Source organism: Pongo pygmaeus, chromosome 1 (assembly GCF_028885625.2).
Source record: "Pongo pygmaeus isolate AG05252 chromosome 1, NHGRI_mPonPyg2-v2.0_pri, whole genome shotgun sequence".
Taxonomy (NCBI): domain Eukaryota; kingdom Metazoa; phylum Chordata; class Mammalia; order Primates; family Hominidae; genus Pongo; species Pongo pygmaeus.
In genome coordinates, this window is record NC_072373.2 from 209,441,942 (window position 1) to 209,465,757 (window position 23,816).

Below are 23,816 nucleotides of genomic sequence, written 5' to 3' on the forward strand. Positions count from 1 at the left end.
ACAGGCTTGTGCCACCATGCCTGACTAATTTTTTTTTTTTTTTTTTTTTTTTGAGACAGAGTCTTGCTCTATCGCCAGGCTGGAGTGCAGTGGTGTGATCTCGGCTCACTGCAACCTCCGCTTACCGGGTTCAAGTGATTCCCCTGCCTCAGCCTCCGGAGTAGCTGGGACTACAGGCGCATGCCACCACGCCCAGCTAATTTTTTGTATTTTGGTAGAGACAGGGTTTCACCATGTTGGCCAGGATAGTCTTGATCTCCTGATCTCGTGATCCGCCCACCTCGGCCTTCCAAGTGCTGGGATTACAAGTGTGAGCCACTGCGCCCAGCCCCAACTAATTTTTTAAAAATATATTTAGTAGAGGCCAGGTGTGGTGGCTCACGCTTGTAATCCCAGCACTTTGGGAGGCTGAGGCGGGCGGATCACTTGAGGTCAAGAGTTCGAGACCACCCTGACGAACATGGTGAAACGCTGTCTCTACTAAAAATACAAAAATTAGCTGGGAATGGTGGTGGGCACCTGTAATCCCAGCTACTCTGGAGGCTGAGGCATGAGAATCGCTTGAATCTAGGAGGTGGAGGTTGCAGTGAGCTGAGATTGCACCATTGCACTCCAGCCTGGGCAACAAGAGCGAAACTCCATCTCAAAAAACAAAAACAAACAAAATATATGTATGTATATATATATTTATATTTAGTAGAGACAAGGTCTCACTACGTTGCCCAGGCTGGTGAATGCCTGACCTCAAGCAATTCTCCCGCTTCGGCCTCCCAAAGTGTTGGGATTACAAGCCTGAGTCATGGTGCCTCGACCCTATTGTCTGTTTTACAGTGACCATGTATTACATTTGAAATTTGAAAAAATAGAGACTTTTTTTTTCAAAATTAAGTAAGGCAATTAGGGCAGAAGGAAGAAAAAGTAAGGTAAAAGCAGCGATAAAGTAAGTATCCTCAGTATATTCCATTGCTCTTGTATTTAAATCAAGTGAAGTTTGCAGTATGGCACCCGGAACAGACTCGACAAATAGCAGTGAGTGCTGGCCTTCATGGGTCTCTGTCCTTCAGAGAAACTCAACTGCCCAGTTGAATCAGAGTAATTGGTGGCCCAAGGAGACACAGAGGGGGGTCAGGGGGAATAGCCTGATCTCCAGTCTTTCACCAGGGGCCCAGGGCAGGGGGAGGAGTCCTGGCTACCTCATTGCAGGGCTGGGTGAGTCAGGAAGAGCCTCATTAGGCCTGACAAGCTCTGCCTGCCTGCACCCTGCCTGTGAGCACGGAGTCCCCTCCCCTGCCAGCCTCTTCAGAGCTTCTTCTGCCATTTTCGTGACTGTATCTTCTTAGACAGGCTGGTTACTGTTCCTTGGAGAGTCTGGTGATTTCCCCGGGTGCCCTAGACAATATTTCAGCTCAGTTCTGGAAGACAAAACAACATTAAAAATTAAAAAGCTCTTACAGCGAGTCTCATTCTGTCTGCGTGCCTGTGGGTCGCTCAGTGTGTCCAGCCTCTATCTGACTTGGCACGTGGCATTACTCTCAAAGCAAAAAATCAGCCAAACAAAAGGGATTCTCTGGGCACCTACTGTGTACTAGTCATTGCCAAACACCTATTCTGTACAAGAAGATGACAGAGGCAAAGCAGAGGAAGAATAATGCCAGTGATAGCCATGGCCATATATTGAACGTCTGTGACTCATGTCTCTCCACACATTCTGGGAGATTCCTTTTGGATCCTGGTGAGTCCTGAGGCTGCATGGCTGCAAACCCACACCTAAACTACAATGCCAGGTATCTCCAGGGTCTCACTTCCTGGCTAATCAGAACCCTTGGCCACAGTGATTGGCAGAGGAATTGACACATGTCTCAGTGACAGTCGACAAGACTCAGTTTTGGGAATGTTATTAGAACTGTAGGAAAAAGTGAGTCCCTGTTTCTGCTGGGAGTTGATAAGAGAGTAGGATGTGAGCCACTGCTGAGGGCAGCCATCTTGTCATCATGAGACCGAGAGGTGAGGCCAGCAGGGAGGGAAGGGGTCTTCAGAGATGGAGTAAATGAGACTGAATCCTAATGTCATCATCTGAGCTCCTCTTGGAGCCATGCCTAAAGCTAGCTCTGCCCCTGTACTTTGTAGTTACACAGGCAAAGAAGCTCCTTTTTGGCTCTGGCCAATTCAGGTTGGTTTTCTGCGTTTGAGCCCTGATGCTCCGATAGGGCAGACCCTGTGCCCAGAGGCTTGAGTATCTGGAAGGGGCAACTCCCCACATCTTATCCAGTCTCCAGCAGTCTAACAGGGGACACCTTCACCCGTCATACAACCACTTGTGTCTGTCAGAGAGCATGGTGAGCCCATGAATGCCAACAGAAGCAGCTGCATGCCAGCAAAGGAGCAAAGCCCCTCAAACTAGCTGTGTCTTCTCGGGCAAATCACTTTCCCTCTCTGAACATTGATTTTCTCACCTGCAATATGGAGGTGATGTGGGAATCATAGCACCTACCATATAGAATTGTCAGAATCACTCATATAATGCTGCAAAGCACCTGCCACAGTGTCTGGCACATCATAAATGCTTAGCATTTGTCATGGCTGGCCGTTCCCAGAAAGCTGTTTGGATGAGGTGATCTCTGAGGATCCTGGAGGAGTTGGAGGTAAGGGTCAGTGTTGGCAGCAAACCTCACTTGCTTCCCTTTGAGCAGCGTAAGACCAGGGACTGCGTTTTCTGGAGCAGCCTGGTAGAATGGAAAAGACAGCCATCACCTTGGGAGGCCTTGGTTCTAGTCCTGATTCTGCTGTCAAGCCGGGTGAGTGGCTTTGGAGTGGGTTTGGGCATGCTGCCCCTCACTCCCTGCCCGCCCCGCCCCATCCCTTAATGTGCCCCTTTCAGAAGCAAGAAAGCCACAGCCTTTCTCCTCTGCTTTCTTCATAGAGCCAGGAGGACCACACGTTACTCAATGTAGTGTCCCCAGTACTCTGCCCTGAGCTGATAGAACATTCCAGAATGTCCATTTTATGAGTGATTAAAATGTGGTCATAATACCTATACCTGACCTTCTGATTTTTTTTTTTTTTTTTTTTTTTTTTTTTTTTGCCGGAGTCTCACTCTGTCGCCCAGGCTGGAGTGCAGTGGCTCGATCTCAGCTCACTGCAACCTCCGCCTCCCAGGTTCAAGTGATTCTCCTGCCTCAGCCTCCAGAGTAGCTGGGATTATAGGCACCCGCCACCCTGCCCAGCTAATTTTTGTATTTTTAGTAGAGATGGAGTTTTGCCATGTTGGCCAGGCTAGTCTCAAACTCCTGATCTCAAGCGATCCACCACTGAGCCCTTTTTTTTTTTTTGAAATGGAGTCTCTCTGTCACCCAGGCTGGAAGGCAGCGGCGTGATTCAGCTCACTGCAACCTCCGCCTCTTTGGTCCAAGCAATTCTCCTGTCTCAGCCTCCTGAGTAGCTGGGATTACAGGTGCCCACGACCATGCCCGGCTAATTTATTTGTATTTTTAGTACAGACGAGTTTTACCATGTTGGCCACACTGGTCTTGAACTCCTGACCTCAGGTGATCCGCCTGCCTCGGCCTCTCAAAGTGCTGGGATTACAGGTATGAGCCACTGCACCTGGCCCTTTTGTCTTTTGGAAACTTCTTGTTGGAGAGTAACAGAGACAGAAAAGCACATAGATCCTAAGGAGACTGCTCAATTTTTCACAATTGAACTACCCCCTCCTCTGTACCTAGCACCCAGAAGCTTCCCTGGTGCCCCTTTCCAGTCACTCCCTCCCCAAAGATAACACAAACCTAACTTCTGACAGCACAGGTTTAATTTTGCTTATTTTTTGAACTTTTTGTAAATGGAGCAATGCTTAAAGGCTTTCTAGCGGTTTGTTAAGCTACAAAAGGCCCACGAGGTACATTAACTCCTTAAATCTTTACAGCAGTACAGTGAGGTGGGCGAGAATTATGAACCCCATTTTACAGAGCAAAAACGGGAGCTCAGAGAGAAGAGAATCCCCCATAATCACATTGCTGGCAAGTGGAGTGCCAGGATAACCGGGTTTCATTTTTGTGTGTCCCTGGATCTTCAATGTCTCTGCAGGCATCAGGCTATGATTCTCAGTAAGACACTTGAGGAATAGTCAGCAATCGGACACCAGGCCAGGGCAGCTGATAGTTTAAGTACCCCATGATGGAGGGGGGCTCTGGACCTTCAGGTCCGGTCACCTTTCGGACACGGCCAGACCCTCCCCTCTTCACCATGCTCCCAACTGCTGTACTCAAGGAGCTTTTCGACCTCCCTGAGTCCTCCACACTGAAGAATTTGGAATGCTGCTGGAAGGAGGGAGCAACATAGAGTTATTTCCACAGAGCCCCTCCCCACCCTCCAGGTTCCCAAACAAACTGCCCAGGAGCAGATGGTCCGCTTTAGAATGACTCTGTGTGCCTAGACACATCCAGGGCCACTCTGGGTCAGCGTCAGCACCTGGGCAGGGGTTGCAGTCAGTTGCTCCTCCTCTTCCTTGCTGCCCATAGGTTCTGTTTCCAAATTCACCCTGGTCACCCACCACTACAGCCTCCTCACCCCCGTTGGCTGATAGGCAGGATTCCCCGGGTCTTTCCCTCTGGCCTCATGAACATTCTGTCTGGCCTAACGAACTCTTAGACATCCTTCAAAGCCCAAATCCCAGTGCTGCCAGGATGTCTTTGTCCTGAACAGACATTATGCCCCCTACACAGTAGTTTCTCTTTCTCAGCCCAACCCAAATATAGGTGATCACAAAAGTCCCACAACAGTCACACAGAAAGACCACAGTGTCACCACACACACAATGTTTTTATCTCGATGTCTCTTGCAAACTGGGTTACACACAAAGTCAAATCACAGCCATGTCCCTCTTTTGTGTGGGCATATACAACACACACAAACTATACCACAAAACCCCAGGATTTTTTCTCAACTTGTTTACAACAGGGACACCACGTTTCTTTCTACCACATTAACACGCATGCACAACAGGACCCAAACTTGGAGATCAGACATCACACACACACACAGGCAGGCTGTCTTCTGTTCCTTCCTCTTTCCCTTGCCCTCACAAAACCTACACGTGGAGACAGTGTCTCTCCTGGACCTGCAAATTCACACGCCTGGAGAGCCATGGCTCCTTCTCTCTGCTTTCCTACCATTCCCTCCCTCACCCCTCTATCACGGGGAGACACACACACACACACACACACAGAGCAACAAACCCCAAATACAGCGGACACACACACAGCAACGAACCCCAAATACAGCAGACACACAAACACACAGCAATGAACCCCAAATATAGCGGAGACACACACACAGCAACAAACCTCAAATATAGCAGACACACACACACAGCAATGAACCCCAAATATAGCGGACACACACAGAACAACAAACCCCAAATATAGTAGACACTCACAGCAACGAACCCCAAATATAGCCACACACAGACACACAGCAACAAACCTCAAATATAGCGGACACACACACACGGCAACGAACCCCAAATAAACCAGAAACACACACAGCAACAAATCCCAAATATAGTCAGGGCTTTCCTTCACATATAAACACACGGGCACGCGGAATCCACCCCTCCCCCACTTTCTGTCTCCTCCTCCCTCTTCCTCTCTTACACACACACACACACACACACACACACACACACACACACACACGGCAACAAACCCCAAATATACCGGACACACACACACAGCAACAAACCTCAAATACAGCGGACACACACACAGCAACGAACCCCAAATATAGCAAACACATACACACACACACACACAGAGCAACAAATCCCAAATATAGTCAGGACTTTCCTTCACACATAAACACACGGGCACGCGGAATCCACCCCTCCCCCCGTTTCTGTCTCCTCTTCTCCTCCCTCTTACACACACGCGCGCGCACACACATACACACACACGCAGCTGCAGCGCCCCGGGTCACACTCCAGTGCAGGAGCCAGGCAGGAGACAAAGGTCGCCGAGGCTCCCGGCGCCCCGCACCGGACACAATCGAACCTCTTCCCGCTTCTGCTAGCTCCCAACGCCGGTCTCGGCAAGGTCCGGACCCTGCGCCCCAAAGCAACAACTCCCCCCTGCGCCTGCCCTGCAGGGTCCCCGCGCGCCAAGGGTTAAGGGCCGGCGCGGGAGCGGTGAGTGCGGCCTCCGGCGGTGATTGGCTGCGCCACCCAGGCCCAGGCCCCCGCGCCCTGCCATTGGCCCCGCGGCGGCTCCGCCCCTCCGGCACTCGGCGCCGAAGCCGCGAGCTCGCCCGCTGGAGCTGAGCGCGCCGCCGGGGCTAAGCAGCCGAGCCGTCCGAGCAGCTGGGCTGGGAGCCGGGAGCCCGGAGCTGGGAATCGGGAGCCGGGCGCGGGGAGCTGCGCGGAGCCGGGGCGGAGCACGCGAGCTATGGTGAGTGCAGCGCCCGGAGGTCCGGTCTGGTCCGGTCCAGCCCAGCCTCGACGGTCCCGGGCAGCGGCGCCGCCGGTGGCACCCGGGGCCGCCCTGGCTCGCGGGGGGCTGGGCGCCGGCTGCAGCAGCAGCCCCCGCCCGGCCCTTGGAAGGCGTGGAGTCGGGGAGCGCCTGGGCAGAACGCGGCTCTCCGGGCGGCGCTGCGCTTGGTCCCGTCGGGGGCGGTCGCGCCGAGCTTGGTTCTGGTCCCGGCCGGATGTGGGGGGCTCGGGGTCCCCGGTTCGCTTTGGGGAGATTGCTGCTGTCTGTTTTCGGTTGTCCTGAAGTCCCTGGACTCGGCTTGGCTTGGAGATCCAGGGCAGCGAGCTGGGTCGGGCTCGCGGGTGGCGGCGATTCCGAGGTGCCTGGATGCAGCTGGACCTGAGTGTCCCGGGACACTGAGGTCGGTCTGGGGCTCGCCTTGGGGCACCGTGGGTGGCCACGCCCGGTGCATTCGGAGGGCTGGGTTGCGGCCCTCTGGGACTGCTGATCCAGCTGTGGCCTAAGGGGTGTAGGTGGTGGCGGGGCAGCTAGGTCGGTGCTGTGAGAGACCAGGGGACACTCAGGGGCCCTGCACCCACCGATCCGGTCTCCCCAGCATCTCCCGGTGATGGGTCCTTAGAGGAGGGGCTTGCTGAGGCCGAGTGCTGACTGCGATAGGCAGGAGTACCAGGGAGAAGGGGAACTGGGGAGGGGCGTTTCATGGGGCTCTCTGAAGCCCCAGAAGAGAAATCCATTTGATCCAGGCTGGGCTTCCTGGGGGGGGAGCTGTTGGGAGGGGCATTGTCCCTGGACCCCAAGAGCAAAGGCCCTTTGTCCACTTGTCCAGGGCCGGGTGCTGGCCTCTCCATCACGGGGAGGGAGCCATCTACTTCTCTTTGGCTTCTTTCCCTATAGACGAGCCACTCTGATTCCCTCTCCTAGTTCTGTTCTGTGCCCTGTGAAGTGGGTCCAAGTCACCATGTAGGGCTGAGGAGGGCATGTGCCTGGGATGGTGGCTGCCAGTACCTGTGATCCAGCCACCTCCACTTCTCTGTGATGATGCTGCTAAGCCTGAGGCACCTGGATGGGAGCAGGACAGGACCCCCTGTAAAGCTGAAGAGTCCCACAGTGGTTCCCAACCCCTGCTGTGCCCAGAGCTGGAGTCCCCTTACAACACCCCCATCTTTCCCTTCCAAGGCCTCTTCTCACCCAGCTAGGGTCTTCCTCGCTTAGGCACTGCCAGTTGCCTCACTAGAGTCAGAAGTGGTGGAATTATGGCTTAGTTCTATACCTGAAGGTGCTTAGAGACCACCTGGGATTCAACCTATCTCCTCCATTAGGAATCTCCCCTGTAATGCCCCGCCCAGACGGTTTCCGAGACAGAGAGTGCACTATCTGTGGACCAGCACTGGATTTAAAGTCTTAGTGTATGGGCACCAAAAGGCCGTGAGACTTTGAGGTTGTATGATCCCCTCTGCCTCTAAGCCCGCCCTGAGTTACTCATAAAGAAAATTTTTTCTTCCTTGAAAACCACCAAAAAAAGAAAGAGGTCCCCTCTCTTTGCCTTGGTGACACTTTATAGATCCTTACAACCGAAGAAGCCCACCAGCCCATTGTGAAGAGCCCAGGCTTTGGCATCACACCAATTTGTGTTTGAACCCCATCCCCTCCACTTCCCCACAGGGACTTTGGTCTAGTTGAAGCATCACCCTTGAGTTTCAGTTTCCTCATCTGCAAGATGAGATGATAACGCTTATCTCCAAAGGGTGAGATAACCCAAGTGAGAGTGCTTTGCTTCAGTACCGCTTAGTTTTCCTTTCTTTTCCAAGCTTGAGCCCATGCTGGGAAGTTCTACCTAACATCTAACCTATTTGCCCCAGGGGTTGTCTCTGGAATCCAAAAACAAAGGTCTGTCATCCATCTGTCCAGGGCTATGGGCTGGCTTTTCCAGCACAGGGACAGAGGCCACCTATTTGCTGGTCTGGAAGACGGATGAAAGTTTATCATGTTGTAGGGAGGAGACCGTGATACTTTCGTCTGTCATTCAGCCAGGATGCGTTGAACACTTACTCTAAGCCAAACCCCATGTGAGGGAGGAAAGAATCGACTGAATAAACAGTGTTAAAGGAGCTTCCACCAGGCCATAAATGTCTGCACTGGTCCTCAGACTCTTTGGCACGCCCTTGGAGAGGTAGAAATATGCCAGGCAGGGGCTGTCTACAAGCTGGAGAGATGAGAGAAAGCTTCATGGAGCAGGTGACATCTGAACTGGAAGGGGTGTCCTGGGAGGGGGACCTGTGTGACAGAGGAGCAGAGTTGTGAGTGCACAGGACAGGCTCCTGGAAAGGCCAGAATGGGGCTGGTCTGGCACCTGGCTATGAAAGGGCCAGGAAAGAAAAGAGAAAGAGGGCAAAAAGGTTGCTGGGGCCAGAGAGTAGTAGGCTGAGGAAGTCCACGGTGGAATGTTGACCGGCCGTGCGTGCATGGGGTGGAGGCTGATGTCAGGCCTCCCTGGCTCCTGTCATTTTAATTTCCTCTAAACACTGGTTCCTGTGCTGTCATTCCTGAGGCAGGGGTGATTCAGGACTGATCAAGTGTTTATTCCCTGGATCTCCTGCTCCGCGGCTTTTAAACAAATCCAACACTCCCTTCTTTTCAGTGTGGCCAAGTTGTCCCTGGCCCCTGGGTTCCTAATGGGCCGCGTTTGCAGGGCGTGTGTGTGTGTGTGTCTGTGTGTTTGTGTGTCTGTGTGTGTCTGTGTGATGTGTTTCCTGTTGTCCTCACTGAATCTCCCTGATGGTCCCCAGCTCCCCACCCACGTCTCTAACCCCTTGGCAGGGAGTCAGTGCTGTTCTTAAAGGCCTCGGATGGACCCTCTCCCCCTGCTTTCTCCCAGTGCAAGCCGTGGGCCGAGGGTTCTGAGGAGGCTTTTTATATCTCCTGCCTCCAGTTGTACTCAAACCACCCTGCAGCAGGTACAGAGAGGTGAAGGAGGTTGCCCAGGGTCACAGAGCAAGATAGTACCAGAGCAGGCACAAACCTCCTGGACTTTTGGAGGGTTAACCTGGCAGACAGTTTGGAGAAGGAGGCCCAACCCATCATCCCCCATCTGCAGTTGTGGCACCCTGAGAATGTTCCTTCACATTCCAAGCTGGGCCTGAGTTGAGGCTACCGCTGAGGGTTGGGAATGCTCTTTACTATACAGCAGTTGGGTTGAGAACAGGGCCCAGGGTTTTGGTTTGAATCTTGATGTACTACCAGCTTGCTGTGTGACCTTGGGTCAGCCATTCCCCGGCTCTGTGCCCCCTTTCGTACAAAGTGGGGCAGATTTGCTCCACTTCTCCAGATATCGTGAGGATACAATGTATGTAGAAACACTGTGGGAACTATGAAGAATGTGAGGGAGTCCGGGGGCAGTGGCTCACGCTTGTAGTCCCAGCATTTTGCGGGGGCGAGGCGAGAGGATCACTTGAGGCCGGGAGTTCGAGATCAGCCAGGGCAACATAGTGAGACCCTATCTTTAAAAAAAAAAAGTAGGGAGAAGTGTTACTGTTTGAAGATAGGAGACTAACCACATGCCCCCACGTCACTCTGGTGCCTCTCAGCCACTCCAGATGGGGCTCCCAGAGCACAGTGCGTACTTTACCCTGGGCAGCCTGTGCCCCTGCTGGTAACTGGGCTACTGGAGGCCTCCTTGCATTGCTACACTCTTGGTAAACAAGGATGTTGTTACCTTTTGTTAAAGAATAAATACATTGTTTTCCCCGCACAGTTGGGGAGGCCAGAGGAAGAACAGGATTTGAGGCATGAGAGGGCTACAAGGTGGGCTTGGCAGAATGTTCTGGGCGTTAGCCCAGAAAACCAGCTTGGCCAAGTCCACACTTTCATGTCTACGGTGAGAGAGGAACCGTGAGCAAATGTTTACAATTTTTTGTGCTTCTGCTCAATTTTTTTCTCTCCAATTGACTGGGTAAGCCCCCTGCCATAGTCAAAGGGCTTCATTCATTCGTTCATTCATTCACTCACCAAACAAGTCAGCCTGGCACAATGCGAGGCATGGGGGCTGTGGTCAGTGTGAGTGAGACTGATAGTTCTCTCTCTCCCACAGTCTGATGGACAGGCAGGCGGACAGATACAGAGCAGGAAATTACAAGCGCAATTACTGTTGCCAAGGAGACACGCAGGGGGCTGTGGGAGTGGACCGGGAACCTGACCTGAGGATCAGAAAAGGCTCCCTGAGCACATGGCATTAAAATCATAACCTAAAGAGTGAGTGGGACTGGGAAGAGTATTGGGGGGCGGGGGGTGGAGGGAGCAGAATGTGCAAGAGTACAGACTGCTGTGCCTTCAGGGATGGTTCATCTGGAGGCGCGGAGGACCATGCTTAGGAGGTGGCCCCAGAGGGTGCACTCAGGGATGGTCATATGAAGGACCTGGGGCTCAATCCTCAGGGCAGTGGGGAGCCACTCAGGAGTTTATTTTTTTAATTTAATTAATTTACTTATTTATTGAGACGTAGTCTCACTCTGTCACCCAGGCTGAGTGCAGTGGTGCAATCTCAGCTCACTGTAACCTCTGCCTCCCTGGTTCAAGTGATTCTCCTCAGTCTCCTGAGTAGCTGGGATTACAGGTGTGCCACCGTGCCCAACTAACTTTTGTATTTTTTTAGTAGATACGGGGTTTCGCCATGTTGCCCGGGCTGGTCTTGAACTGCTGACCTCAAGCGATCCACCCACCTCAGCCTCCCACAGTGCTGGGATTACAGGTGTGAGCCACCACACCCGGCATACTGAGGAGTTTAGAGTCAGGGGAGTGACATGGTCGGATTTGCATTCTGAGATGGTTACAGGCTGCTTTGTGGTGAGTGAGTAGAAGGAGTGAGGCCGAAGGCTGGGAAACCAGTGAGGAGGCACCTGAAGTGGTCCTGGGAGAAAGGTGGTGCTGCGGGCACCATCCAGTCCTCCTCTAGCCCAAACCACACCCCTGGCATGCTGCCCAGAGCAGGCAGTGAAGACAGAAGGAGGCTGTGGCCCCAGACAGAGGTCCCACACAGCCCCTTCTCCTGAATGTATTGACCCTTCCCCTCATCCTTTCAGGCAGATAACCAGCCAAGGGCCCTGGTCTCCAGAGCCTTTAATAGAGGAGAAAGAACAAGTTCCCAAATCGCTCTGAAATAAGGTAGAAAATGCTATGTGCCAACCTGGGGATGCAGCTCCAGAGTCATCCTGCCCATAGGTGTGTATCAGGGAAGGCTTCCCAGAAGAGGTGTTAACACTTGGTGGAATGCTTCCTAGACGCCAAGTTTTGGACACATAAAAAATAAGGAGAGGGGTTCATTTGTCCTTGAAGAGTTAATAGTCTGAGGGGCACAGTTTAATGAACAACCAGTGCTGGCGGAACCCCACTGTCAGGGTGGCACTAGAGTCCAGGACTGGGGGCCTGCCCTTTCCTTGGGCCCCTGAGGGCAGGGTGGCTGGGATGCCCCAGGCCTGTCTTGGTGGGCTGACAAGCCTAGGAATGGCTCCTTCCTCCCAACAGGGCCCCTTCGGACTTCCGAGGGGGAGGTGTAAACAGGGGAACAAGTTTCTAGAGAACATTCAGGAAATCGGCTAGGTGGGGATCTAACATCAGGGAGGTGGGCCTGGCTTCTGGGCCTTCTAAAGACAGTAGAGCACTTATATGAAAAGGGGATTAGGAACCACCAACTTCAAGGCCCCTGTTTGACAAGTGGGAAGACTGAGAGACAAAACGAGCATCTACTATGTGCCTGGCACTTAAATGTAATCTCTGCTCTTCACACCAACCCCAGGGAGGAGGGTGAGCCTTATTTCAGAGTTGTAAAAGCTGAGGCTCAAAGGTCACTTAGGGAATTAGGGACGGGAGCTAGACAGTGGCTCCCCGATTCCTCTAGATTATTATGGCTTCAGTCCCAAGCTGCCACTCAGTTTGGCAGAAACTTGGCCTTCCTGGGAAAGCCCAATGGGACAGGGATAGGACTGTTGAGCCAGTAACCAGAGGCATTGAGAGCTCACTGGGGCTGGACACTGGCCAGGCTCAAATGCTGGTTATTTATTGTTCACCTTTGCACGGCACTTGACAGTTAGACCTTTTCTTCCCCGTTCACCGACTGTTCTTGGATTTCCACTGCCAATTAGTAGCAGAACTAGAACTTGAACTCAGGCCTTGTGACTCCCAGCCCAGTCCCCCGCCCTGAGATCCCCAGCTCCCCAGCTCAGATAACAGCCCCTCCCTGTCTGGCACCACCTGGTCTCCTGGCCTGGGTCTCCAGTACCCCCCACCCCTAACACCTGATGTCCCAGCCTTTCTGACCACATAGCCCTCTAAGCAGGAGGAGCAGCCCCTGGCCCAGAAGCTTCCTCTCCCCATCCTCCTCCCACAAGCTCCCTTCCCTTCTTGGCTGGGAAGGCAGGAGGGTGAGCCTGGGGTGGCAGCCAGGCGGAGTTAGGTTACAGTGTAAACACAGTCATGTCAATATTTACCTCTGCCTGGAACCAGAGCCTCCCACCTCCCTGCCTGACTCCCTCCAGCTGCCCATCCAGCTGCACGTGGCCTGCTCCCAGGCTCTGATCTGGTCATTGAAAGCAAGGCCAGGGTGGCTTCCAGCCCAGGCTCTGCCACTAATCCTTCTTGTGCTCCTGAACCGCGGTCTCCCTTCGTGGGCCTCAGTCTTCCCATCTGTGAAATGACATGGCTGGAGCAGACTGACTCCAGGGCTGTCTTCAGTAATGACATGCAGGATGACAAGTATAATACTCTCATTCAGAGGACAGACTCGAAGTTGTGCAAATCTGAGTTTGAATCCCAGCCCCACCACTTCCTCACTGTGAGACTTGGGGCAAGGCACCTAACCCCTTTGAGCTCCACTTTCTTCCTCTGTAAAATGAGAGCCTAGCGGTACCCATTTTGTTTGTTGGTGAGGATTCATGAGCAATGTTTGCAGCACTTGGCACAGGATAAGGTTTGATTAAATGGTCATGGTGGTGGTTGTGATTCCAGATAAACATTTTATGATTCTCTGAATCCAGATACTCGGTTGCGTCACTTGGAAACTGGAGCCAAGGGTGGGGACTCTAACCTCATGTCCTCCTGGTCCTCTGAGAGGCCGCAGGCTGGGCTGGGGTGTCCAGAGGTTGAGAAAGCTCCTTGGTCAATACCACACACACCCCCAGCTGCCTGGCCATTGGAGTCCCTTCTTATTGGGCAGAGGTCCAGGGCTGAAATGTCCTCAGAGATATGTGGCCGTGAGGGGGATGAGGGCGGGCAGAGGGGGCAGAAGGGGAAGGAAGGACTCATTTCCTCAGCAGCTCTTTCACAGAAGCTTCGAGTCCATTACACACATGAGCTGTTCCTTCCAGCACTAGAGAGGAGGGGGCGAGGGGCAAGGACTGGCCGCCTCCAGGTGCCACATCTGAGCAGGCAGTGTGGGGAGGAGAGGGCAGGGAGGCGGGGTCTGCCCGTGCAGCAGGAGTGGCCCTTGGAGACTGATGGGCCCAGGTTCAAACCTGGCATCCTCACTTTTTGCATTGTCACCTTGGACAGTGTGTCACCTCTCCAAGCTTTATTCTCCTGTCTGTAATATGGAGCTCCTGGGGCAGTATTTTGCCCAGTAGTTAGAAACGCTCAATCAGATCCTGTTTCAGAGTAGCCCAACTGAGGGCTGGCACATACAGAGGACTCAGTCGGTGTCACCTGCTGTTATTGTCATGACTGTTATGATGACACAGGTTGCCAGACTGGACCTCATGAGGGCAGAGATTGTACGTTTCTAAAAATTGTGGTTTAGTATAATTTACTTAAGTAATGTATGCACATCTTGTACAGCTCACGTTTTACAAATGCACATACCTGCATACTACCTGGACCAAAGTGTGAACCATTCCCACAGTTCCCGTGTGCCTCCTCCATCAGTCCCCTGCAGCAGGTGGCCACTGGCCCTCTAGTTTGGCCTGGTTTTGAGCTTTCTCTGTGTGGATTCATTCATGTGTGCTCTTCTGTGCCTGGTTTTCTTCAGCTTTGGACAGCACGGAATGTTTGAGGTTTGTCCGTGTCGCCTGTACCAGCATCTGCTCCTTTTTAGGCTGAGTCGTGCCGCATTGGGTGGATGTACGTGTAAATGTCCGTGGCTGACATTTGGGTTGATTCCAGCTTGAGGCTGCTGTGACATTCTCGTATGTATCTCTTTGCAGATCTCAGCACTCATTTCTTTGGGGCACATACTTAGGAGTGCAACTCCTGGGTCGGAGGGGAAATGCGTGTTTAACTTTCTTTTTTTGTTGTTTTTTTTGAGATGGACTTTCACTCTTGTTGCCCAGGCTGGAGTGCAATGGCGCAATCTCGGCTCACTGCAAGCTCTGCCTCCTGGGTTCAAGCGATTCTCCTGCCCCTGTCTCAGCCTCCCAAGTAGCTGGGATTACAGGCATTTGCCACAACACCAGGCAAATTTTTTCTTTTTTTTAGACAGAGTCTCGCTTTGTCACCCAGGCTGGAGTCTCGCTCTGTCGCCCAGGCTGGAGTGCAGTGGCGCGATCTCGGCTCACTGCAAGCTCCACCTTCTGGGTTCACGCCATTCTCCTACCTCAGCCTCCTGAGTAGCTGGGACTACAGCTGCCCGCCACCACGCTTGGCTAATTTTTTGTATTTTTGGTTGAGACAGGGTTTCACTGTGTTAGCCAGGATGGTCTCAATCTCCTGACCTCGTGATCCGCCCACCTCGGCCTCCAAAAGTGCTGGGATTACTACAGGCGTAAGCCACCGTGCCCGGCCACAGCCGACTAATTTTTTGTATTTTTAGTAGAGACGGGGTTTCACCATGTTGGCCAGGCTGGTCTCGAACTCCTGACCTCAGGTGATCTGCCCACCTCGTCCTCCCAAAGTGCTGGGATTACAGGTGTGAGCCACCACGCACGGCCTCAGTGAATGTTTTTTGTTGTTTTGTTTTTGAGACAGGGTCTCTCACTCTGTCACCCAGGCTGGAGTACAGTGGCATGAACACAGCTCACTGCAGCCTTGAACTTACGGGCTCAAGTGATCTTCCCACCTCAGCCTCCTGAGTAGCTGGTACCACAGGTGCACCACCACACCCAGCTAATTTTTTGATATTTTTTTGTGGAGACAAGGTCTCACTATGTTGCCAAGGCTGGGCTCAAGTGATTCATCCACCTTAGCCTTCCATGATGCTGGGATTACAGGTATGAGACACTGCCTGTCTCAATAAGTGTTTTTTGAAAGAAGGAAGAAATTTGAGTGCTTTCTTTGTCTTAATGCCCCAGATTCACTCTGTGGCCCTGCCCCTGCCCCCAGGGCCTGGCAGCTCTGGGCTGGCACTCTGCCCAGACCCTGGGCTTTGGGCTTCGCCTGCTGTTCTGCAGGGTAAGGAAGGGCCCCCCTCCTTGGAGACCCACTGATTGGCTGTGTGACCTCAGGCAAGTCCCTTCCCCTCCATAGTCCTCACTTTCCCCTTCTGTCAAGCACTGGGTGGGTCGAAGCTTCCCAGCTCCCTGTGTCTGTGGTCTCCCTCATTTGGGAGCCTTTGCTCCTGGTGTTTGGTGCCTCTTCACCCCCAGGATCTCACCCACCCCAGGCAGGAGCTCAGCTGGCATGTAGCTTGCAGAAGGATCATTTGGGAAAGCTGGTGGGCCCTTCATTCTTGGTACCCGCCCTAAGAGCCTCACTGCGACTCTGTCCACCCTGAGTGAGAGCCCTCCAGAGTAGGCCCCCAGCCGTGAGAGCCCCACCCACTGAGGCTTGGCATCAGGTCGCCCTGGGTCCGAACCCTGCTATTCCCTGGCTCTGGGACTTTGGGCGGCTCACTCCACCTCTCAGAGCTGCAGCGTCCTCATCTTCAGGGTTGTGAGCACCAAAGGAGGCCCTGCCTCGTTGTGGGGACAGAAGAGAATGGAGCAGTCACATGCCTGCCCCTAAGGAGCTGCACTCTAGGGGAGGAAGCTGGAGACCAAACAGGCAAAGCCACCCACCAGAAGGATCACTCCGAGAGAAGAAAGGAGAGAAAACAGGGCGACGTGGTGGAGAGCGGCTGTGAGGGGAGGGGGCCGCTCTAGAGGTGCAGCCAGGAAAGGAGGTGACGTCTGAGCTGGGACCTGAAGGTTGAGGAGGGGGCAGCCGGGCAAAGACGGGGTGGGGAGATGAGAGTTCCCGGCATCCGGAACAGCAAGTTTGGCACTTGTAGGGGATGAACGCTGGTGTGGCCGGGCAGAGGCGGAGGAGGGTGGAGGGAAGGCTAGGGAGAGGTGGGCCTGGAGGGGCAAGCCATGGACAGCCTTATCTGTGGGGCAGGGGTCAGCATTTCGTTCTAAGAGTGGTGGGAAGCCACTGGAGGACCCCACGTTGAGGGGCGACTGGGCTTGGTTTCTGTTTGGAAAGACCTTGGCTGCTGTGTAGAGCATGGACTGTAGGGGGCAGGAGCGCGGGCCTCAGGATGTTCGTCTGTCCCGAGGGTGAGGAGGCGTAGGTTTCTGCGGGATCTGGGATTTTGGCTGCTACTTCAGGGATGGGAGAGAGGTAGCCAGGCATCCCAGATGCTTCGAGACCTCGCTGGCAGCAGAGCACAGTGGGCAAAAGTTACCCGTGGAGCCAGACAGACCTGTCTGAACCTCCACTTGAACTCAGCCTTCGGGGTCGGCTTGGGATTCTCCCAGAGTGACCAGTTCCCACCATCCCAGCCCCTGGGGACCCAGAGAAACAGAGCCAGAGGGCATTGAGCTGGAGCCTGCCTCCCTCGCTTCCGCACACCCTGCCGAGAAGTGAGGGCATAGGAAGTGATGGCCGCAAGGGGATGCCCAGCCCCTCTGCCCCAGGGCTGCTGTTCACACGGCCAGGCTGGAGGGAATCCTGTGGCTTTGCGGTTCCTTGTTTCCTGGGCTGGTCTGGGGTGGAAGATGGCCACGAGAAAACGGCACTTCATCTTCCTTCGCCCCAGACTGTTCAGTGGGTGGTTACTTGGCATCCTGTTGGGCTTCCGGTGTGGTGGGTGGGAGCCAGAGAGAGGAGGGCATGACAGTTCATAGAGTCATAGGAGGTGGGACTTGGAGGTCATCTAGGCCAACTTCCTCATAGGGCAGACCAAGGCTCAGAAAGGGAAAGAGACTTACCTGAGGCCATACAGCAGGTTAGAGGCAGGACTTAGACCCTGATTCCAGACTCCTCATCCAGCACTCTTTCTGGATAAGATGGAGGTATGGAGGTTTTGGAGCCAGACAGATGTGGGTTGTAGTCCCAGCTCTGTCACTTAGTCCCAGCTGGGTGACCTTTGGTGAGTGACCATCTCTGAGCCTCGGTTTTCTCCTCTATGAAATGGGATGATGGTAGCACCTTTCTCATAGTGGTGTTGTGAAAAGTGGTTGATAATTTATGACAGGTTGTAAAGCTCATAGGACGGTGCACAGAGTTGGCCCTTGGGAGGTGGGAGCTGTTATTAGCTTTGTGGCTCTGTCTTTTTTTTTTTTTTTTTGAGACGGAGTCTCGTTCTGTTGCCCAGGTTGGAGTGCAGTGGCACGATCTCAGCTCACTACAGCCTCCACCTCCTGGGTTCAAGCAATTCTCCTGCCTCAGCCTCCCAAGTAGTTGGGATTACAGGCAGGTGCCACCATGCCTGGCTAACTTTTGTATTTTTTAGTAGAGACGGAGTTTCACCATGTTGGCCAGGCTGGTCTCGAACTCCTGACCTTAAGTAATTTGCCTGCCTCGGCCTCCCAAAGAAGTTGGGATTACGGGTGTGAGCCACTGCGCCCAACCCATGGCTCTGTCATCCTAACCTCCTGAAGCACCGGAAAGAATGGCTACACACTGGCCCTCACATATGCTGTTTTCTGATGAACGCGGTTAGGGAGGGAAGATGAGAATGGGCCATGGTTGGCCCATCTCTCTGCTACTTATTTTATTTCCCCACTATATTTGAGAGACTCCTTAGCCAGGCCACACTACTAACACACACACACACACACACACACACTACTAACACACACACACACACACACACACACACACACCTCTGGTGGGCTGGAGCTGTGCTGTCTGCCTTCAGCCCAAATAGGGGTGGGGGAGGTGGAGGCACTAAGTGCAGGTCCCGGGTGAAAAACTGGGCAGCTCCCCCCACCTTCTGCATCAGATCCCTACCGCATACCACCAATACCTGTTTGTTCAGTGTGACCTAGTGGTTAAGACCGAGGGCCATGGGATCAACTTGAGCTTGAACCCTGGATCTGCCATTGAATTGTCACGAAGGACTTTTAGCAGGCGTGTCTTCCTCTCTGAGCCTTGAATTTCCCGTCTGTGAAGTGAGGATAACAGTCCCTCCCAGGACGATTGCAAATATTCAATGGGAGGAGTAGCACTCAGAGCATGCATGGTGCATATCTGGCGCTAGACTCCAAGAATTGGATGGCACTAATATTGTAACAGTGTTGACACATGTCCCAATTCTGTTTCCATAGCTGTTCTTAGAAACTTACTTCACCATCCGCCCACCCCACCCCCATCCTGTGTTCCCGCAGCCCCCTTCCCTCTAACTCCTCGCCTGACTGCCTTCCCTCAGGGTCACCTTGGACTGAAATCTTTCTCCCCCTCCCCTCCCCTCCTCTCCCCTCCCCTCCCCTCTCCTCCCCTTCCCTCCTCTCCCCTCTCCTCTCCTCTCCTCCTGTCTCCTCCCCTCCCCTTCCCTCCCCTCTCTCTCCTATCTCTCTCCCCCCTTCCCCCTGGGCTAACACAGATCAAGAGTTCAAGCTCTGGCCCAGCCTGCCTGGGTTTGAATCCCAGCTCTGCCACTTACTGGAGCAGCCTCAGGCAAAGTACTTAATTCTTAGCCTCTATTTCTGCATAAGTAAAATGGGAATAAGGATAGTGCCAAGCTTAGAGAGTTGTTTAAATAAGCAATGAGATTTTTGTAAAGTGCCAGGATCAGTGTCTGCAATACACTAAGTGCCTAATAAATGTCACCTGATTTATTACTAGACAGGGTTCTGATGGAGCAGAGCCCCTGCCTTTTCACCTCTGCGCTCCCAGTGTCTGGCAGGGATGGGATTGGAAGGGATGCGGGCTCTCTAGGGGTTTATACTATGGCATTGGAGAGTTGCCTTCCCAGTGAAGCAGGCCTCTCCAGAAAGGGGAGGGGACTCGGGCCACATCTTAAGCTTGTCTGTCTGGCAGATATTTCCCACAACCCTGCTGCACACCACTGGGTGCTGAGGATGGGGTAGGGGAGGGTGCAGTAAGGCTGCCCTTAGTGAGCTCAAGTCCATGGAGGAAAGTGGGACAAAATGGCCCTGATACTATCAGAGAATGACCAGCCCAGGGCTGGCAGGTTGCTTCTGAGGAGGCTCCTGGGACTGGTGATGTTTGATGTTTCCTTGTGGGAGTGACATAATAGTAACTTCTGGCTGTATTAGGGCTTTATTCAGTAATCCTCCATTCTTTCCTACCCGCAATGTTTACTAGTCTTAGCAGTAATAATAATAGTGTTTCTTGAGTGTTTGCTGTGTGCCAGGTACAGCGCTAAATATTTTATGTTATAAATTTACTTAATCTTCACATCAACCCTGTGAGGTGCTTATTATTGTTATTCCTGTTTTGTAGGTGGGAAAACTGAGGCACAGAGAGGTAATGTATCTCTCTTCTCAGTCAGTAATTGGCAGAGCTAGAGTGGAACCTGGGCAGTTTTGGCTACAGAGTCTACACTTTTTTTTTCTTTTTTTTAGCGAAGTCTCACTCTGCCTGTCACCCTGGCTGGAATGCAATGACACCATCGTGCATCATGGCTCACTGCAACCTCAACCTCCCAGACTCAAGCGATCCTCCCACCTCAGCCTCTTGAGTAACTGAGACTACAAGCGTGCACCACCATACCCGGCCAAGTTTTTATTTATTTATTTATTTATTTATTTATTTATTTATTTATTTTTTGAGACAGAGTCTCACTCTCTTGCCAGGCTGGAGTGCAGTGGCGCGGTCTCAGCTCATTGCAATCTTCCCCTCCCGGGTTCAAGTGATTCCTCTGCCTCAGCCTCCTGAGTAGCTGGGACTACAGGCGCTGCACCACCACACCCGGCTAATTTTTGGATTTTTAGTAGAGATGGGGTTTCACCATGTTGGCTAGGATTGTCTCTATCTCCTGACCTCCAGTGATCCACCCGCCTCGGCCTCCCAAAGTGCTGGGATTACAGGCGTGAGCCACCCTGCCTGGCCTAATTTTTTTGTAGAGACAGGGTCTCGCTATGTTGCCTAGGCTGGTCTCAAACTTCGGGCTGAAGCGATCGTCCTGCCTCGGACCCCCAAAGTTTGGGATGACAGGCGTGAACCATCACGCCTGGCTGAATCCAACTTGTGCTTCCTCCATAACTGACTTCTACCCAGCTGGTCGTAGTCCTTGTGACCAGCCAGTCTCATGGGCTCTGAGCGCCTCACCTTCCACGAGAGTCCTTTGCAACCAGCAAAGGGAATAAATTAATCTTAGGTCTTCCTGTACAGCCTGTGTTCAGCATCAGCTCAGGGGTGAGCGGATAGGGACCTTCAAGGAAGGGGGTGTGGAAGTTTAAGGCCTAAAAAGAAAGGACCTGAGGCAGGGGGAGGAAGAAGGATTAGCCTAGGAAGCATTTAATGGAGAGAGAAAGAAAACTCAGAAGGCTGAAAAAGTTGGAATTCAAACTGAAGCAACATTTGCTGAGTACATTTCCTGTGCCAGGCATGGCAGTGTCTGTGCCTTCCAGGAGCTCCTAGGCCTGTGGGAGAGATAGCTAAATTAGCAGGTAAATTGCTGAATAGTATTTGGTGAGGTTGGCCGGCCGGGGGTGGCAGCTCACACCTGTAATCCCAGAACTTTGGGAGGCTGCATTGGGTGGATCACTTGAGGCCAGGAGTTCGAGATCAGTCTGGCCAACATGACGAAACCCCATCTCTACTAAAAATATGAAACAATTAGCTAGGCATGGTGGCATGCACCTTGTGGTCCCAGCTACTCAGGAGGCTGAGAATCACTTGAACCCAGGAGGCAGAGGTTGCAGTGAGTGGAGATCACGCCACTGCACTCCAGCCTGGGTGGCAGAGGGAGACTCTGTCTCAAAAAAAAAAAAAAAAAAGTATTTGGCGAGTATGTGGGCAGGAGCCTTTAAAAGCCCAAAGGAATAGATCACTAACTTGGTCCAGGGAGATGATGTTTAAGTTGAGTCTTGAAGGATAAGTAGGAGTTTGCCAGCCAGGCAAAGCTAGTAGTAGCAGAGCCAAAATTTAAACCTGAACAGTCTGGCTCCAGAGTCTGTGTTCTTTCCTGCGGCGTGCTTAGCCCTGCTGCCTTACAAGGCCTAGCCTTGGGAGGTGAGACTCTGGGCCCTGGGTCACTCCACCTGAGCTCTAGACCATTTTCCCATCCAATTCCTGCTTTTGCTCTTCACAAACTCCCACTCTCTCCCCCTTCTGCAAGGGTGGTTGGGAGTTGACTAGCCTTGTAGGCAGTCTGTCTCTCTACGTGACTAGGATTTGTGGTGTGCTGAGAAGGGCACATAGATTCTACTCCCAGTTCTCCTGTGGCAGGTAGGAGGCACAGCGAGACAGAGAAGCATTTCCTGTTTTGTTTTTCCACTGTTTGCCCTGAGCACATGAACTGTGCTTTGCATAAGGCACCTCCTCAGATCATTGCAACAACCCTGGCAGGTAGAGGTAATTTACTGCCATTTTAAGTGTGAGAAAGGTGACTCACAGAGGTTGAGCCATGTGTCCAAGGTCACACAGCTAAGCCAGTAAGTAGAGGGACTGGAATTTGCACCTCAATCTAACTGCAAGGCTTGTAGTCGTGTTTTTAAGCCATCAGGAAGAATACCAGGTTATGAAGGCCACGCCCCTTACTGGTGAGTCTCACCTCTGTGCTGGTAATCAGGACACCCAGGAATTGCCAGTTAGCGGTAGCAAGCATAAGGTTGCATTGATTTCAGTGCTTCTCAACGGGCATGTGCATGAGAATCATCAGGAATGCTGGTTACAAATGCAAGTTTCATTGCCCTCATCCTAGAGGTTCTAACTCAGTAAGTGTGGGGGGGGAGGATCCAGGAACCTACATTTCCAGCAGAATGCCTGATTCTGTTGCTGGTGGACCATAGAATATGCTAGAAATCCTGATTTATTACATGTCTTCTTTGGGTCCAACACTATGCTGGGCATTTTATTTGGTCACTTCAGCCATCAGAACATCGCCTGGTAGGGGGGAATGGATGCAAAGGGAGGTGGGAGTCTAGAGAGAGATTCCCAGCAGTCATGATGAACGGCCAGCATGTCCATTCCACCTTTAGATCAGTTGGATAAGGAAACAGGCTCAGAGAGGAGGCACCTTGCCCAAAGCTTGTGGTGGCAGAGCTGGGATTAGAAAGCAGACCCCTCAGCTGCTGAGGCCTGTGTTCCTCGTAATACCCCACGTGGTTGCTTTTGCACACTCCCATACAGAGATTCTTTTTTTTTTTTTTTTGAGATGAAGTTTCACTCTTGTTGCCCAAGCTGGAGTGCAGTGGAGTGACCTCATCTCACTGCAATCTCTGCCTCCCAGGTTCAAGTGATTCTCCTGCCTCAGCCTCCTGAGTAGCTAGGATCACAGGTGCCCGCCACCATGCCGGCTAATTTTTTGTATTCTTAGTAGAGACAGGGTTTCACCATGTTGGCCAGGCTGGTCTGGAACTCCTGACCTCAGGTGATCTACCCACCTCGGCCTCCCAAAGTGCTGGGATTATAGGCGTGAGCCACTGCACCTGGCCTACACACAGATTCTTGGGGGCATCTGCCAAATACCACCATAGGTAAATGTGGGATGATCAGTGGTGGCAATATCTACCATTTGCTGAGCACCCACTGTGTGCAGGGCACAAGGTCTAGAATGGTCAGCAAGCAGGCATGGTCTTGGACAATTGCACAGATCTTTAATTATGAGCAGGTTGCTATGGGAGTTTATGTCAGAGGAGCCATCCCCGGCAGAGAGCAGGAGCAGGGAAGACATCCCTGAGGAAGAAGGATTTGAGAAGAGATCTAAAAGATGTATTAAGTGTTAACCAGGCAAATAAATGGAGAGAAAAAGATTCTAGGCTGTGAGAACAGCATGTGCAAAGGCCCTGGGGTGAGTAATCTCCAATAGCAGCAATCTCCAACGTTTTTGGCGCCAGGCTTCGTGAAAGACAATTTTTCCATGGACAGGGTGTGAAGAATGGTTTCCCTTATGAGAATCTAACTAAGCCTGATGATCTGAGGTACATGAAACTGTTCCACCTCAGTTCATGTTAGTTAGATTCATCACCTTAGTTAGATTCTCATAGATTCTCATAGGAGTGCACAGCCTAGATCCCTCGCATAGGG

General features: G+C 52.5%; 1 protein-coding gene and 1 long non-coding RNA gene across 3 annotated transcripts in view; one reads left to right on the forward strand and one right to left on the reverse strand.

Annotated features, from left to right (window-relative positions):
• Positions 1-954: 954 nt before the first annotated feature.
• On the reverse strand, positions 955-6,299 carry LOC129044627 (uncharacterized). The gene is made up of 3 exons (XR_010126904.1): positions 3,509-6,299; positions 2,492-2,723; positions 955-1,412 (listed from the first exon to the last, which is right to left on the reverse strand). It is a non-coding gene; the product is annotated as an uncharacterized LOC129044627 (long non-coding RNA).
• Positions 6,272-23,816, forward strand: part of ECE1 (endothelin converting enzyme 1) — a 128,428-nt gene continuing 110,883 nt past the window's right edge. The window contains exon 1 of one of the 2 annotated variants that reach the window (XM_054502671.2): positions 6,272-6,437. In XM_054502671.2, coding sequence (XP_054358646.1) covers positions 6,435-6,437 — 3 coding nt within the window. In that variant the 5' untranslated portion in view covers positions 6,272-6,434. Of the gene's footprint in view, positions 6,438-6,565; positions 6,880-23,816 lie in introns of those variants that run through there. The other variant, XM_063667444.1, reaches the window with a different exon arrangement.